This window comes from Mya arenaria, chromosome 15 (assembly GCF_026914265.1).
Source record: "Mya arenaria isolate MELC-2E11 chromosome 15, ASM2691426v1".
In the NCBI taxonomy this organism is placed as follows: Eukaryota; Metazoa; Mollusca; class Bivalvia; order Myida; family Myidae; genus Mya; species Mya arenaria.
The window spans coordinates 19,605,912-19,621,877 of NC_069136.1; the positions used below are offsets into that span (position 1 = coordinate 19,605,912).

Genomic DNA, 15,966 nt, shown 5'->3' on the forward strand with positions numbered 1-15,966 from the left:
TTTCTGCACCTTTCTTTCAAATTCACCACGGTATCCTTCGAAGGAGTAAGAGTGCATCTTTAAGATTGGACCCTTAAGTTTTGGGTCGATCGGGTCACCGGAACTAGACTTATTATTTGGTTAAGCCTTATACTCAAATGAATTAAAATTAGGACAATTACAACAATGGACCATCGTCAGGCGTACCACAAAATTCTTTCAGTTTGTAATACGTCATCTGCTATACTCTACATAATATCTTTAAAAGTCATTAACACAATTTGTTTCAGCAGATTCAAGAACTGAGAAAATCAATTGCAAACTCCATCATTTTTGCATAGAAATAACATTACGTTGGAGGTAAACACCATTCAGGAGAATATGATACATCTGAAGCAGACGACATCGTCTTGGTTGCTAGCCCGAAGCCAAATGGCAATTGTCGAAAGCAAATTGGCCTTGTTGTCATTTCTTTCATAAGGGGGCAACATTACTTTCGGTAAATTACTTACTAATCAGCGGGGGACGATGATATATATTATATATATTCAGGGACAAATGGTGTTGGATTATTTCCCCGCCAATGGCCGTTATATATGTGTATATGTGCCTTCAGAGGGGGTTCACAAACTAAAGTCGCGTTCAGCAGACGATTTATTGGACAATGCTAAGTCATTTTTTCAGTACTTTTTACATTCTTAGGATTATTTTCCCGCCAATGGTCGCCATAAATGTGTATATGTGCCTTGAAAGGGGGCTCACAAACAACAGTCAAGTTTTGCAGACGATTTATAGAGCAATGTCACGTAACTATATAATTATCTGTCTCTCATTTAACATATGATCTGATGCTGGGATTATTTCCCCGCCAATGGCGACAATATCTGTGTGTATGTGCGTTTAGAGGAAGTTCACAATCAAAAGTCGCGTCAAGCCATACTAAGTCATAGTTTATGTACTTGTCATTTTACACGTGTTACATTCTTGTATGATTTCCCTACCAATGGCCACAGTCTATTTGTCTATGTGGGTTAAAAGTGGGTTCACACACAAAAGACGCGTTCAGCAGACGATTTATTTTTAGAGCAATGCTTAGTCATCTTTTATATACTTGTCATGTTACACATTATCTGATGCTGAACTTATTTCCCCGCCAATGGCCGCAATATATTTGTTTATGTGAGTTTAAATTGGGTTCACAAACAAAAGTTCAGCAGACGATTTATAGAGCAGTGCGAGGTCATCTTTTATATACCTGTCTTTTTACACGTGTTACATTCTTGGATTATTTCCCCGCCAATGGCCGCAATATATAGAGGATATTTGTTTATTTCAGTGTAAGATCGTATTTTATTTCACGAGTGTCATAGAAAAACATATTTTCACGAGTGGCGAAGCCACGAGTGAAAATGTAGTGTTTTTATGATCACGGGTGAAATTAAATACGATCTTACACTGAAATAAACAAATTTTCTGTTTCTTTTATGCTTATTTTCGGAGTTTTATTTGTTTTTTATTTATTTCTGAATTACCCCCTTTTTTGAAAAGGGTGGGCTTTACGCCGCTACCCGTGGGGCGCCCCTCATGCATAATTATAGCCGTCAACTTTTCTACTTTCGGTTTGCTGAGAAATAGTTCTCTGCTATTCATTCTTATAGCTTAATATTCGCTCGTTTTTTATTGCAAAGCTTTATGAACAGTAAAAAATGAAGTATTATTAGTGCACAAAGGTTCCAAAAAAATATGAAAACACTTTTTATTTTAACCAAATTACTACGCCGCTATTTATAGAATGAAAATTTGGAAGATCAAATGTGTTAGCAAAACAAATGTTGATACTCATTGGATTTTAACCATTCTTCTTAGTTTAAGACTGCATATACGCGTGTTTTTATAGAAAGTTAATATTCAGTCATCTTAATTAACAGAGACCAGTCTGTTTCGCTATAAAATGCTTGTTTTCCAGAAGAGTAAATGCCACGCTAGCTTGTTGACACATTTTGAGATGTGGGTGGGGTAAAAAATATCGGATCTATCTGTAAATTGTTGTGTGAATTCTCCAGGAAGCTCATTTTACGTACTACAACGGTTAACAGTTCAAAATACATTTGAACGATGCTATAAAATTGTATTTATGTTCGAACAGTTGTTTTTGTCTGTAATTTGTTTGGAATGAAAGCAATTGTTCGAACATTCAGCTTCAAAGATCAGTAAAATGTTTGATAAACGGGATAACCGGTAATAAACGGTAAGTTGTTAATTTCCAATTATATATTTATTTAAATTTATAAAATATTTCTTTATTTTTTATAACATGTTTTGACATAATTTACTGAAGTCCAGTGTTCTGTTTTGACCAAGGCAAGTACATGTAACAACAAAGGATTTTAAAAGTAGTTCTGAAAATTGATATTTTCACTCCTTATTTTGCAGTGAAAATATCAAATTGATATTTTCACTGTTGTTATTTCACTGTTAAAACCCCATATTTCATCGTAAAGCATGAAAGAAATGTGTGTCTATTTGCGTTAACAGTGCACAAACAATAGTCGAGTATAGCAGACGATTTATAGAGCAATGCCACGTAAATAACTATGTGTCTGTCATTTAACACATTATCTGATGCTGGGATTATTTTCCCGCCAATCGCCGCAATATATGTGTCTATGTTATTTTAAGGGGTGTATACAAGCAACAACTACTTATAGCAGACGATTAATAGAGTAATGCCACGTAAATATCTCTGCGTTTAACTTTTTCAAGTCTCAAGGTGCAAAATTATTTCTCTGCCAAAGGCCGCAATATATGTGTCTGTTCTTTAAAAGGGGCCACATAAAAAGGACATACACAGCCGACGATTTTTAAAGCACTGCGTTGTAAATATCTTTGTGTCTCTCATTTTACACGTTTCAAAGTGCGGGTACACTTTTTCCGACATTGGCCGCAATATATGTGTCAATGTTTTTTAAATGGGCACACAAGAACAAAAGGCACGTATAGCAGTCGATGCATTGAGCAATGCCACGTAAACACCTCTGTGTTAGCAGCTTTACCAGTTTCAAGGTGCAGGAATATTTCTCCACGAATGGCCGAAATATATGTGTCTATGTGTGTATAAATCGTGGTACAGAAATAAAGACCTCACACAGCAGACGATTTATTCAGAAATGACATGTTAACACCTCTGTGTTTGGCTTTTACCAGTTTCAAGGTGCATGAATGTTTCTCCACCATTGGTCGAATATATGTGTCTATGTGTGTTAAAATGTGGTACAGAAACAAATACCTTACACAGCAGACGATTTATTGAGCAATGCAATGTAAATATCTCTGTGTTTGTCATTTTACACCTTTTGCGTTTTCAGATGATTTCCCCGCCAAAGGCCGCAATATATGTGTCTATGTGCTTTAAAGGGACTAGACACCAGATGATACAAATGCATGAGAAAGAGAAAATTGTCAAAAACTTGAAAAAAATTGATATTTTTGTATACAATGCATAGAATCTTACTTACTGATGTATCACATCGCTTACGACACATGCATCTTTCGCAGTTTTGCGTATGTTTTTAAATTCTAAATTGACTAGGGTTGTCTACCACATAAATCCCACTAAATTTAGAAAAAGCGTAGGTACATTTATCTGTACAAAACACCCAGATATGATTTAAAGTGGTAAACAGTTATGCGCGATTTAAAACGGGGAAACACAGATGAGACAGCAACACGATTGTTGTGTTTATTATTTTAATCATGTTAAATGATGTATTATCGGCCTCCTACTAGATCGCATTGAAAATTCTAGGCTTATTTTGAGGAAATACTGTATTTGCCAATATTTGGACCATATGGTGTCTAGTCCCTTTAAAAGTGCTCCAGAAACAAAAGCCGCAACAAACTGAAGATTTATAGAGTTAAACATCGTAAATATCTCTATGTTTGGCAATTAACATGTTTCAAGGTTTTTGAAATTAGAAAAAAGGTGAGGCAAGTCCATTAAGCAGCGGGTTATACTATAAACATTTTTTTTGTAATTATGTCTGCAATTCTTGGAAACAAAGTGAAACACGACACGTAATGTACTGACTGCATGCAGTAGGGCTCAGACTAATGTCGATACGCGTTCGGAGAAAATTACTAAATTGTAGCAATTTGCAAAATCAGGTTTAATCAGAAAATACTGTATATGAAGCATTTGTAGGCATGCTCATTATCTGTGTCCTAGTAATTGCTAATAGCAAAGATTAAAGAGAAACAAAGGACATTATTAGTATTTCACATCTTGTGTGATATGCTTTGCATGCGAACTGTATAAAGAAAAATGGTCGGGTATAAATATTAGTTCCTTTCGGAACATCTCGGCAAAAACAAGCGCGGATGTATTTCGGTACATCAGTAGAAGTAGTTCGTAATAAAAATCAAATAAGAGTATCAACCAGTTGTAGTGTTAAAACTGGTATTTTGTATAACTAAGTTTAAAATGATTGCCAGTGAAGTGAATAATTGCTGAAATAATTAAAATGGCCAAGAGTAAAGTCATTAAGTTTAACTGCTAAATTGAAAATACTACGCGATCTATTTGCGATCTATTTGCAGCGTAGCTAACAGTAAATAATTCTGACATTGTAAATCGCCCCTATACATACGATGTTGTTTTCGATGGAAAATGGCCGAGGCGTTCTTCTTGATGTGGATTAGTACTGCCCACATGCCGGCCCTTTTCCACCGAAAATAAATTTGGTTTACAATGTCAGAATTCCTTACATTACACTTCGCTGCAATTAAATCGCGTAGTATTTGGATCTAGCAGTGAAACCTTAGGACTTTACTCTTAGAAATCTTAATGATATATGCAGAAGTAATATTCACTGCAAATCTGTTTGAACTTTGTATACAAATACACGCCAAAACACTTCAATATATGACGATGATTATTATTGTCATTATTTCCATCGATAGAAAACAAAAACAACAACATGGTCACTGGGAAGCCTTAATGAAAAGGGTCTCATAAATTTGTGTGAAACGATCGGGGAACGTCAAACATTATATTTATTAGCTGTGGCCTGAGTCTGATCTAATTATTGAGTGCCCTACACTATTATTTAAACAAAGTATTCAACGAAAATGTTCTTGTTACTCTTTGTCTCTACCAAAACATTATTCCAATTATTTGTCCCAAACTTTACACTGGGCGAGAGATATGACAATTACTTCGTGACAACTCTATATTATAGTCGCGTAGTTTCCGATTATTTAAGACGAACATTTTATCAGTGCGTCTGGCGACGAATCGATATAGAAGACGCTGAAAAAAACAGAGTTTAGTTGACGCTGAGAACATTAAGAGATACAATAATGTCCTCTGGCTCTTAAGGTCACGTTCTTTCGTATTTTAGCTCCTCTGTTTTAAATAAATCGAGGTAGTGTTGTAGCGTTTGTGCCGTTGCTGGCGTTGTCGTCTTTGTGCAGAATCATTGGCCATACCTCTTTAACTGTTTAAGATGTTATTCAGAAACTTAGTATACGTGTTGCGAGAGTTTATATTCACATATATAGACCCATAACTCAAGATTCAATACTTGTTGAGGCATGCCCTTTTTTGTGTGTGAAAAATAACAGAGGAATATTTGTGTATTACTGCTATGAACTTGTTTTTGTCAGCCTTTGAAACTTGGCCCCAATTTCTCGAAATATCTTTCGCGTAACAAGCTTACATATGGTATTTCATTAAGCTAAATTCTTGCTCTAACTTTGTTTCATAGTCTCAAAACTCTTTGAAGAGGGACTATTACACAATGTATTCAAAAAGCTTAGCTTGACCCTGTTAGAAGGGACATAATTAGGTTTGAGATATAGGAGCCAGAGGTGGTATTCAATATGCATTTTTTGGGTCAATCTGAAGGTCATACACCATTGACTTCATTTACTGTATAGGTAATAGGTCCGTTATATTCATCACGCAATCCGATTAGCTAGATCTTTCTGAGATCCAATTAAGACCAATATCGAATACCAACCTAGATATTATAAGTAAGAGGTTAAGCTCACTATGTACATGTTTTGTTCGCATTTTTGCGCGTGTCGATGCTCTTCAGATATTGAGGGAACCGAGTATTCATAGAAGAAAAAGTCTGCATAAAAACTACCACCTTGTTCGGATGTCAGATAACCATTGGATGTAGAGACAAGGCAGGAAAAACAAGAGCATTGACAGCAATTTCAAAATACTAGGTTAAGTGTTATATTATGTGAATCAAAAGTACAAAATGCAACATAATTTTTAAATTCTTTCGTTACTTTAAGATGTACTCTCAGTCCCAAATACGATTTACCACAATTAATACATTTCTTTTGATATACCAAAAATGCTGAATAAATATCACAAACAATGCTTTTTATTAAGGATGCTGAGTTTAATTTGAAAGAAAGGTGCAGCAAACACGGTATTTCTACCTTATGAGACGATAGATTATAACTGTAAACCTTTTAGCACTCACTAAACATTCAATATTTGTGCATTTTCAGCTATTAAATACAAGGTTATAAACTTGTTATCAGTAATTAGTATATGAAAATGCATTATTAAGTAAGTAGTTAAAGGTGTATCACTCAAAATGTATGTTTGTGATACATGTGTATGTATTGATTTTAAATACGAGTGTCACTTTAACCGGAACGTATTCCAGTCCCGAGCTCATTAATACAAACGTGGTTGAAATAGTGCATAAAATACTTCGTTCTAATATTCAGATGGAATAATGAGTCTATGAAATTCAACACAGAAATCTCAACATTTCAATACCCTTGCCGGTTTTAAATGCGCTCTTTGCGTGCTTTAAAGTGCATAGATAGATTGGATTTATTGTTGTCTGAACGAAGAACAAGTTAAAGCAATCTCAAGACATTATCGTAGTCTTAAACTAAGTTTGCCTTTAGGGGCCGTTTCAAGGGTTTAAGTCGTTACTTCAATAATCTTAAATCTGTATAAACGTCAGAAAATGGCAACACATTGATTTTGTTTTGTTTCCTTAAAGTGACACTCTTATTCAAAATCAATACAAATACATGTATAACAAACATACATAAAAATTTGAGTGATAAACCTTTAACTACTTACTAAATAATTTATAGAAAATATTAATTACTGATAACAAAATTGTAACCGTGTGTTTAATAATTGAGAACGCATACAATATTAAGCGATTGGTGAGTGCTAAAAGATTTACTGCGATCTGCTATCGTCTCATAAGGTAGAAATAACTTGTTTTCTGCGCATTTCATTGAAATTAAACTCGGTATCCTTCACCGTTGTTTTCGACATTTCTTCATCCTTTTTGGTATATTAAAACAATTGAATCAATTGTTGTAAGTCTTTTTTGGGAGTAAGAATACATCTTTAACTTTGAGTTCTATTTTAATACTAGTTTAAGTTCAATTCATTCAAATATATAGCCAATTAACAAAACCAAACAAACATGACACTAAGATGAATTCAATTTACCACCAGCGTAGTCTTATATCTTTTTTGAAACGGCCCCTTGGCAATAGTATACTCATTAGCTACATTAACAGTTTATTAGTAAAATCTTGCAAGGAATGCAATTTAAGAAATGGGTTGTCCGTTTAACGCAGTGGTTAGCACACTCGCTTCTAACAAAGGCGTCCTGGGTGCGATTCCCGGCCCGGTTTGGTTTGTGGTCACCAAGCTGGTTTCCTCCGGGTATTCCGGTTTCCCCCGAAACGCCACTCTTACGCAAAAACAAGCCAACGAAAATAATTATTGTAATGCTGTTTCCAATCGTTGTAAAAAATCAAACTAAAATATGAAATCATGTCTAGAACTCATCTTTACTCTCAAAACGTGATCTATATAATATTTTCTTCGAAAAAACAAACAAACAAAAAACACATAAAACTTAAAATTCTCGCGCCTCTTAAAAAACCTCCAGTTTCTAGAAAGGATATTCTGAAACATGTTCCAGAACCCTTTTTTCGATCGAAACACAGCTGACTACGAGTCATATTTAAACAGCTTTTCACAGACATCAAAGGACATCTCTAATCCTTCTTATTTCTTTTTCTTAAACGTTGCGCGACGTCTCTGTCTATAAGTCACACGTATGTGTTCAATTATGAAGGGGAATCCGGCACCGTCTCGTCCTCGGGGATTCCTTTGTTTCTTATCAATTCCAAGCCTATTCTCAGAAGATTAAAGCAAACGAGCAGTCATGCTATAAACTGGAAAAGATAGATAACCCACAGCTAGCTTGGAGAATTGGAATGATTAGCGTGTTTTTGACAACGACATTTTAAACATTGTTTTCTTAACATGGCGTTTTTTATGCACTTTAGGGTAGGGTTTTTTTGCGTCGCGAACAATAGTCATGAAAACTTTTCTTACGTCGCAATAATGAAGCAGGAACATACGCTCTGAAGAGCTTTGTAACGCAACAAAGAGCTACCGACTCATTGCGACCACCAACACACAGCCAACTTGACAAATTGGAATTTAAGGCAAAGATATTTCAAATAATTTTTATTGTCTATAACATGGCATTTTTGTGCACTTTAGGGTAGGTAGTGTCTTATGTGGCAATGGTGAAACAGGAACATAAGCTCTGAAGAGCTTTGCAACGCCACATAAAGCTCTCAACACATTGCGATTTCAAATTCACGGCCAACTTGAAGAATTGGGATTTAAAACAATTTTTTTTTCAAACATAGTTGTCTTAACATTGATGTGCACTTTAGCGAAGGCAGTTATTATCGTCGATTTGACGAAACAGTAAGATAAGGTTTGAAGAGCTCATTAACACGACATGGAGCTCCCTACACATTGAGATCTCCGAGACAGTGTATGTGTGTCGATTAAAGAAATTAAGATCCTTAAAGGGGCTGTACACCGTATGATGAAATCGAAAGATGATTTCATTCCTTATGCGTGATTGGCTAGTCGATGTTATAACGTGATATTACCAAGTTAGGTATATAGCTTAAATATTTCAACCATTTTGAGAAAGCCTTCGTAGCACAGTGGATACAACGCTGGTCTGCAATTTTGGCGACCCCGTTTAGAACCCGGCCCGTGACTCGATATGTTTTTACATTGGGTATTTATTTCAAATTATGATATCAAAGAGTAAAACATTTATTAAATAATTGTCCTGAGATTCGTTACAATACTAGCCCTGTAGATCATAGCATAACAAGTTCAGAAAATTGACTTATGTATATATGTATTTCTTTAGACCTTGCGGACAAGGATAACCCGTGAAAGTGCAAGCACTTTTTCCAACGGGGTCCTTTGTTTTTCGAAGAGACCCCTTGGTTCTTTTACGTGCTCGGTGTAAAGCACCGATACAAGGGGTACAATTTCCTGAGTTAAACCAGCACTAAGTACACCTAAAGTTTTGTCACACATTGAATGACACCCCTGTTGAAGACCACCCATGACAGCGTTCAGACATTTCTAAATACGAGGGTCAAGTCATGTGTGGTATTCAATATGCGACCAAAATCCAATCATGTGGACATACATCATTGACTTCATTCACTCCATTGGTCAGTTATTTATAACACGTTATCCGATTCGCTACATCATTCTTAGATTCAATTAAGACCAATATAAAATACTAGCCCTGTAGATCATAGCATAACAAATTCAGAAAATTGACTTATGTATATATGTATTTCTTTAGACCCTGAGGTGACTTATGTATATATGTATTTCGTTAGACCTTGCAGACAAGGATAACCCGTGAAAGTGCAAGCACTTTTTTCCAAAGGGGTCCTTTGTTTTTCGAAGAGACCCCTTGGTTCTTTTACGTGCTCGGTGTAAAGCACCGATACACGGGGTACAATTTCCTGAGTTAAACCAGCATTGAGTACACCTAAAGTTAAGTCACACATTGAATGACACCCCTGTTGAAGACCACCCATGACAGCGTTCAAACATTTCTAAATACAAGGAATATGTCTTCGTTTTTTTAACAATTTCGTAGAAATGATGAACACTGTTATTTGCTAGCAACGTTTTACAAAATAGCAATTGAAAGAAAGTCTAGCACTGATTATATGAAAGTTTTCATTTAACGTGTACTTGAATATCATTGTTGTATTATTTTATCTTAAGCACCTGCCAACGATGCTTTTTAGATACTGTAATCTTGTGTGGTCTTATTACAACTGCACAAGGGCCTTAACAAACTTGTTGGCCCGAGGGTTCTATATGAGTTTGGGGACTTTTATATGCATACAACACACTTAATTATAATTGCAATGGTTACAATAAAATCAAGCAATACACCCTGTACGTAGTATAAATAAACACCAAACTTGCTTTGGTTAAAACCCTCCACAAACTTTTGAGTTGTTCAAAGTGATTAAGTGGCTATTAATTTTTATTGCAATTAGGGGTTATTTAAATTTTGTCATTTTTCCAACAAGTTGTAGGTCTAGGCGTAGCTACGCCACTGCAGTACATTATGGTAACACGTAAATTAAACGAGTTGTCGTCATCGTCTGTCCCAAAACCAAAAAGACATAGACATTGCAAAGTAACACGTAGGATATTATCAGCGTTGATCAACCAAATCCTTTTGCAGACTGACACGAACATTATTATATCAAATGAACTTCATTGAGTTCGATGTACTTTGTGTTTTGTTCTACTTCTGAAAGAAAACTGATACTGTTATATGATTATTTTTCAAACAAGTTTATAAAAACACGTAAATTTGTTTCGTAATACGATACATAATTATATTCGTTAAAGGTACTCTACCAGAGCAGAAAACTTCTTCATTTACTGATATTTATTCACAGACACATCTGTAATTAACATTTACTACAGATTTTGTTTATTCACAGAAAAAAATCCAACTTGTTTATTTAACACTTGTTACAGATAATTTTTATTCACAAAACTGGAAAGAGAATTTACACTAGCAGGTCCAAAGTTATCTTAAAGTGACACTCTGATTCAAAATCAATACACAATTTTTTTTAACAAACATACATTTTGAGATATAACCCTTCTACTACTCACTAAATAATGCATTTATTGTTAATATTAATTACTGATAACAAAATTGCAACCTCGTATTTAATACCTGAACAAGCAAAACTATTAAATAATTGGTGAGTGCTAAAATATTTATTGTGATCTACTATCGTCTCATAAGGTTAGTACAACCGTGTATTCTGCATCATTTTTTAAAACTAAACTCGGTATCCTTCATAAGAACCATTGTTTTTGACATTTATTCATCTTTTTTGGTATAAAAAAGCAATTGCATTTATTCTGGTAAATCTTACTTGGGAGTAAGAGAGCAGCTTTAAGTTATTTCTCCCTTGTAACTGGACCAAGCCCAGAGTATTACCTTTAATTATGGAAAACATATATATGTTAATATGTATCTGCTTTTAAAGAACTTTGAGACATTAAGAGGAGACTATTTTTAACATTATGCCAAGTACAAAGTGGTTTGGCTAAATTAAATAAGATACTTATTTGTTTATTTTGTGTCATGCATAATATATATTTTGAGAATTTGTGGGCCAGTATAAAACACTGGTATGTTTCCCATCAGCCTTTCTTAAAGTGACACTCTTATTCAAAATCAATACAACACATCATTTTTGAGTGATAAACCTTTAACTACTTACTAAATAATGCATTTATGCATTTATGGAAAACATCAATTAATGCTTACAATATTGTAGCCGTGTATTTAAGAGCAGAAAGCGCAAAAATATTAAATGATTGGTGAATGCTAAGATATTAACTGTGGTCTACTATAGTATCATAAGGTAGAAAGACTGTGTTTTATGCTCATTTCGTTCAAATTAAACTCGATATCCTTCATTAGAAGTATTGTTTTTAACATTTATTAGTCCTTTTGGGAATTCGTAACTGTGGTAAATCTTATTTGGGAGTAAGAGTGCATCTTTAAATGTTATGCATAATATATATATTTTGAGAATTTGTGGGCTTGTATAGAACACTGGGATGTTTCCCATCACCATTTCTTAAGTATTCTTGAGCGGTTTGTGACGGATAGCGAGCAACAGAGTCGTGATTTGCTTGCTTGAAACGACATTGATTTTATGTCATAAACTTGAAAGGCGAGTCTTGGAGCAGGTCGAGAGAAGTTTGTCTCATAGGAAACAGATGCAATTCAATTACAGAACGGTCCCACTAGGGATATAGAAGCAAATACCTCCTAGTTTGTTGTTGTTGGCTGATTGCGCGGCTAGACCTGTATATCCCAGATTGTTAGCTGATTGCACGGCTAGACCTATATATCCCAGATTGTTGGCTGATTGCGCGGCTAGACCTATATATCCCAGATTGTTGGCTGATTGCACGGCTAGACCTATATACCTCCTAGTTTGTTGCTGTTGGCTGATTGCAAGGCTAGACCTATATATCCCAGAGTGTTGGCCGATTGCGCGGCTAGACATATATACCTCCTAGATTGTTGGCTGATTGCTCGGTTAGACCTATATACCTCCTAGTTTGTTAGCTGTTTGTACGACTAGGCCTATACACCTCCTAGTTTGTTAGCTGATTGCTCGGTTAGACCTATACACCTCCTAGTTTGTTAGCTGATTGCTCGGTTAGACCTATACACCTCCTAGTTTGTTAGCTGTTTGTACGACTAGGCCTATACACCTCCTAGTTTGTTAGCTGATTGCTCGGTTAGACCTAAACATCTCCTAGTGTGTTAGCAGATTGCTCGGTTAGACCTACACATCTCCTAGTTTATTAGCAGATTGCTCGGTTAGACCTACACATCTCCTAGTTTGTTAGCAGATTGCTCGATTAGACCTACACATCTCCTAGTTTGTTAGCAGATTGCTCGGTTAGACCTACACATCTCCTAGTTTGTTAGCAGATTGCTCGGTTAGACTTACACATCTCCTAGTTTGTTAGCAGATTGCTCGGTTAGACCTACACATCTCCTATTGTGTTAGCAGATTGCTCGGTTAGACCTACACATCTCCTAGTTTGTTAGCAGATTGCTCGGTTAGACCTACACACCTCCTAGTTTGTTAGAAGATTGCTCGGTTAGACCTTATGTCTCCTAGTTTGTTAGCAGATTGCTCGGTTAGACCTACACATCTCCTAGTTGGAAGGCATTTTAATCTGCTAGATCTGTAAACCTCCTAGTTTGTAGGTTGTTTGCTCGGCGTGATCTATATACCTCCTAGATTGTTGGATTTATGCTAAATACCGCTGAACTTGTTAGCTGTTTGCTCGGCTGTCTTATTAGAGAGATATGTCCTGATACCATCGAGTGTGTTGGCTGTTTGCTCGGCTGTCAGAGAAGAGTAATATATGTAATATTTCCTAGTTGTTTGGCTGTTTGCTCTGCTGTCTGTTTGGATGTCGGACCGTCTTAATCCGATCGTTGAGTACTCGAAACCACTTTATGGTATTATATACCAGTTTTCCATTATCATTCATTTTTAATGTTAATGCTGGCTCCGATTGTATACATGTGTTGTGGTTCTAAATAATGGTTTAACTCTACTGTAGTTCCTAATTATGCTTTAACTCTACTGTTGTTCTAAATTATGGTTGAACTCTACTGTTGTTCTAAATTTTACGGCAATTCTACCGTTGTTCTAAATTATGCTTTATATATTCTGTTGTTCTAAATTATGCTATAATTCTACCGTTGTTCTAAATAATGCTTTAACTCAGCCGTTGTTCTAAAGTATGCGGTAATTCTACTGTAAGTTGTTCTTCATTATGCTATAACTCTTCTGATGATCCAAATAATGCTTTAACTCTACCGTTGTTCTTAATTATGCTTCAACTCCATGGTTGTTCTAAATTATGCGTTAACTCTATTGCTGCTCAGAAATATGCGTTAACTCGATTGCTGTTCTACATTATGCTGATTTCGTGCTGATCTAGATAGCTGCGTTTATCTCCTCGTGGGGTCTAGTGTTGCATGTTGACATTGATCCATTTCATTTCCGTCTGCGGCAAGTTAATAAATTGCGCAAATTAAATTCATTAAGCGGAAGTTCAACATGCTAAGCAATTTGTAAAATTAATTGTTTCGCTCAACAGAATACAGTCGCATTTCTCTGGGGCTAATCACTTGAAATAAAGCTGGATAATTCAATGATACCTGTGAATGGAACAAGGTTTATAAGAGATGCTTGATATTGTTTTTAACAATGATATGTGCACAGTCAGATACAATGTAATTAATTATTGTTATAAAAGAAGGATCATAATTATAAAATAATAAAAAGGTCTCCGCCCATACACAAATACAAATAGCATTTATATTACAATTGATATGCATATTACAAGTGGAATATCAAATAGCATATATATATATATATGACAAATATCATACATATTACCACTAGCATACACACACAAATAGCACACGTCTTACAAACAGCAAAAAACCCATACATATTACAAATAACATTCATAACATACATATTACAAATAACATACATAGCATACATATTACAACTAACATACATAGCATACATATTACAAATAACATACATATCATACATATTGCAAATAACATACTATCATATATATTACAACTAACATACATAGCATACATATTACAAATAACATACATATCATACATATTACAACTAACATACATATCATACATATTACAAATAACATACATATCATACATATTGCAAATAACATACTATCATATATATTACAAATAACATACATAGCATACATATTACAAATAACATACATAGCATACATATTACAAATAACATGCATAGCATTCATATTACAAATAACATACATAGCATACATATTACAAATAACATACATAGCATACATATGCAAATAACATACATAGCATACATATTGCAAATAACATACATATCACACATATTGCAAATAACATACTATCATATATATATATTACAAATAACATACTATCATATATATTACAAATAACATACTATCATATATATTACAAATAACTTACATACACATGTCATATATCATACATGAGCAAATAGAATACACAAACAAATATCACACACAAACAAATAGCATGCACAAACAAATAGCACACACAAACAAATAGCATACCTAGTACAAACAGCATACATATTAAAAACATCACAGTGAGTAACACAGACATGTACAATTTGTCGCATAACTGTCATGCTTAACACATATTTTACGTTCGTCCTTATCCTGCATACGTTTTTGTTTGGTCTTTGACCTTATAATGTTTAGGTTTCGTCCTTGACCTTACTCATGTTTTAATTTCGTCCGTGACCTTACTCATGTTTAATTTTCGTCCTTGACATTACAAGCATCTTGTTTTCTCTCTTTCACGGAGACATACAATCAATGGTTGTAAACTGAGTATGTATATATCTTCGTCCCTGACCTTGCACATGTTATTTGAAATAAAATGTGCAAGGTCATGTTTAATTTTCGTCCTTGACCATATAAGCGTTTTGTTTTCTCTTCCCCAGATGCATACAATCAATGATTATATAATGAGTATATTTTTTATCTTCGCCCTTGACCTACCACATGTTATTTTTTGTCCTTGACATTACAAGCGTTTTATTTCACTTTTCAGGAGGCATACAAGCAATGGTTGTGCTCAGTCTATCATACGTATTATTACAATGACGCCCAAATCAAACCCTGTATTGAATTCTGTGATCACGTATCGGAGAGCTGTCCGTTTTTCCGTCCGTATGGGGACACGCTTATAGGGGAGCCTGGATTTTTATGCAAAGGTTTGTTCTTTTTGTTTGTCATTTGTAATTAGTTATATTGAAGCATATACACTTTACTAGGGATACCTAGTGATATCGAGTTTACAATAATGCACCAGTCAATTATAACCACGCCCCCAGGTGACCCCGCAGTGCCGAGGGACTGCGCTGGTTTTGTTTTTGCGCCGAAAATAGCGGGGAATTGGCCTCACCTAGGAAGCCCTTGGGGTG

At 35.0% G+C, this 15,966-nt stretch overlaps 1 protein-coding gene across 2 annotated transcripts in view; it reads left to right on the forward strand.

The window, feature by feature from the left end:
- LOC128220460 (uncharacterized) overlaps positions 1-15,966 on the forward strand; it is a 101,655-nt gene that overhangs the window by 76,893 nt on the left and 8,796 nt on the right. For both annotated transcript variants that reach the window (XM_052928868.1, XM_052928869.1), the window contains one exon: positions 15,594-15,756. In XM_052928868.1, the coding sequence (XP_052784828.1) occupies positions 15,594-15,756 (163 nt within the window). The remainder of the gene's footprint in view (positions 1-15,593; positions 15,757-15,966) is intronic.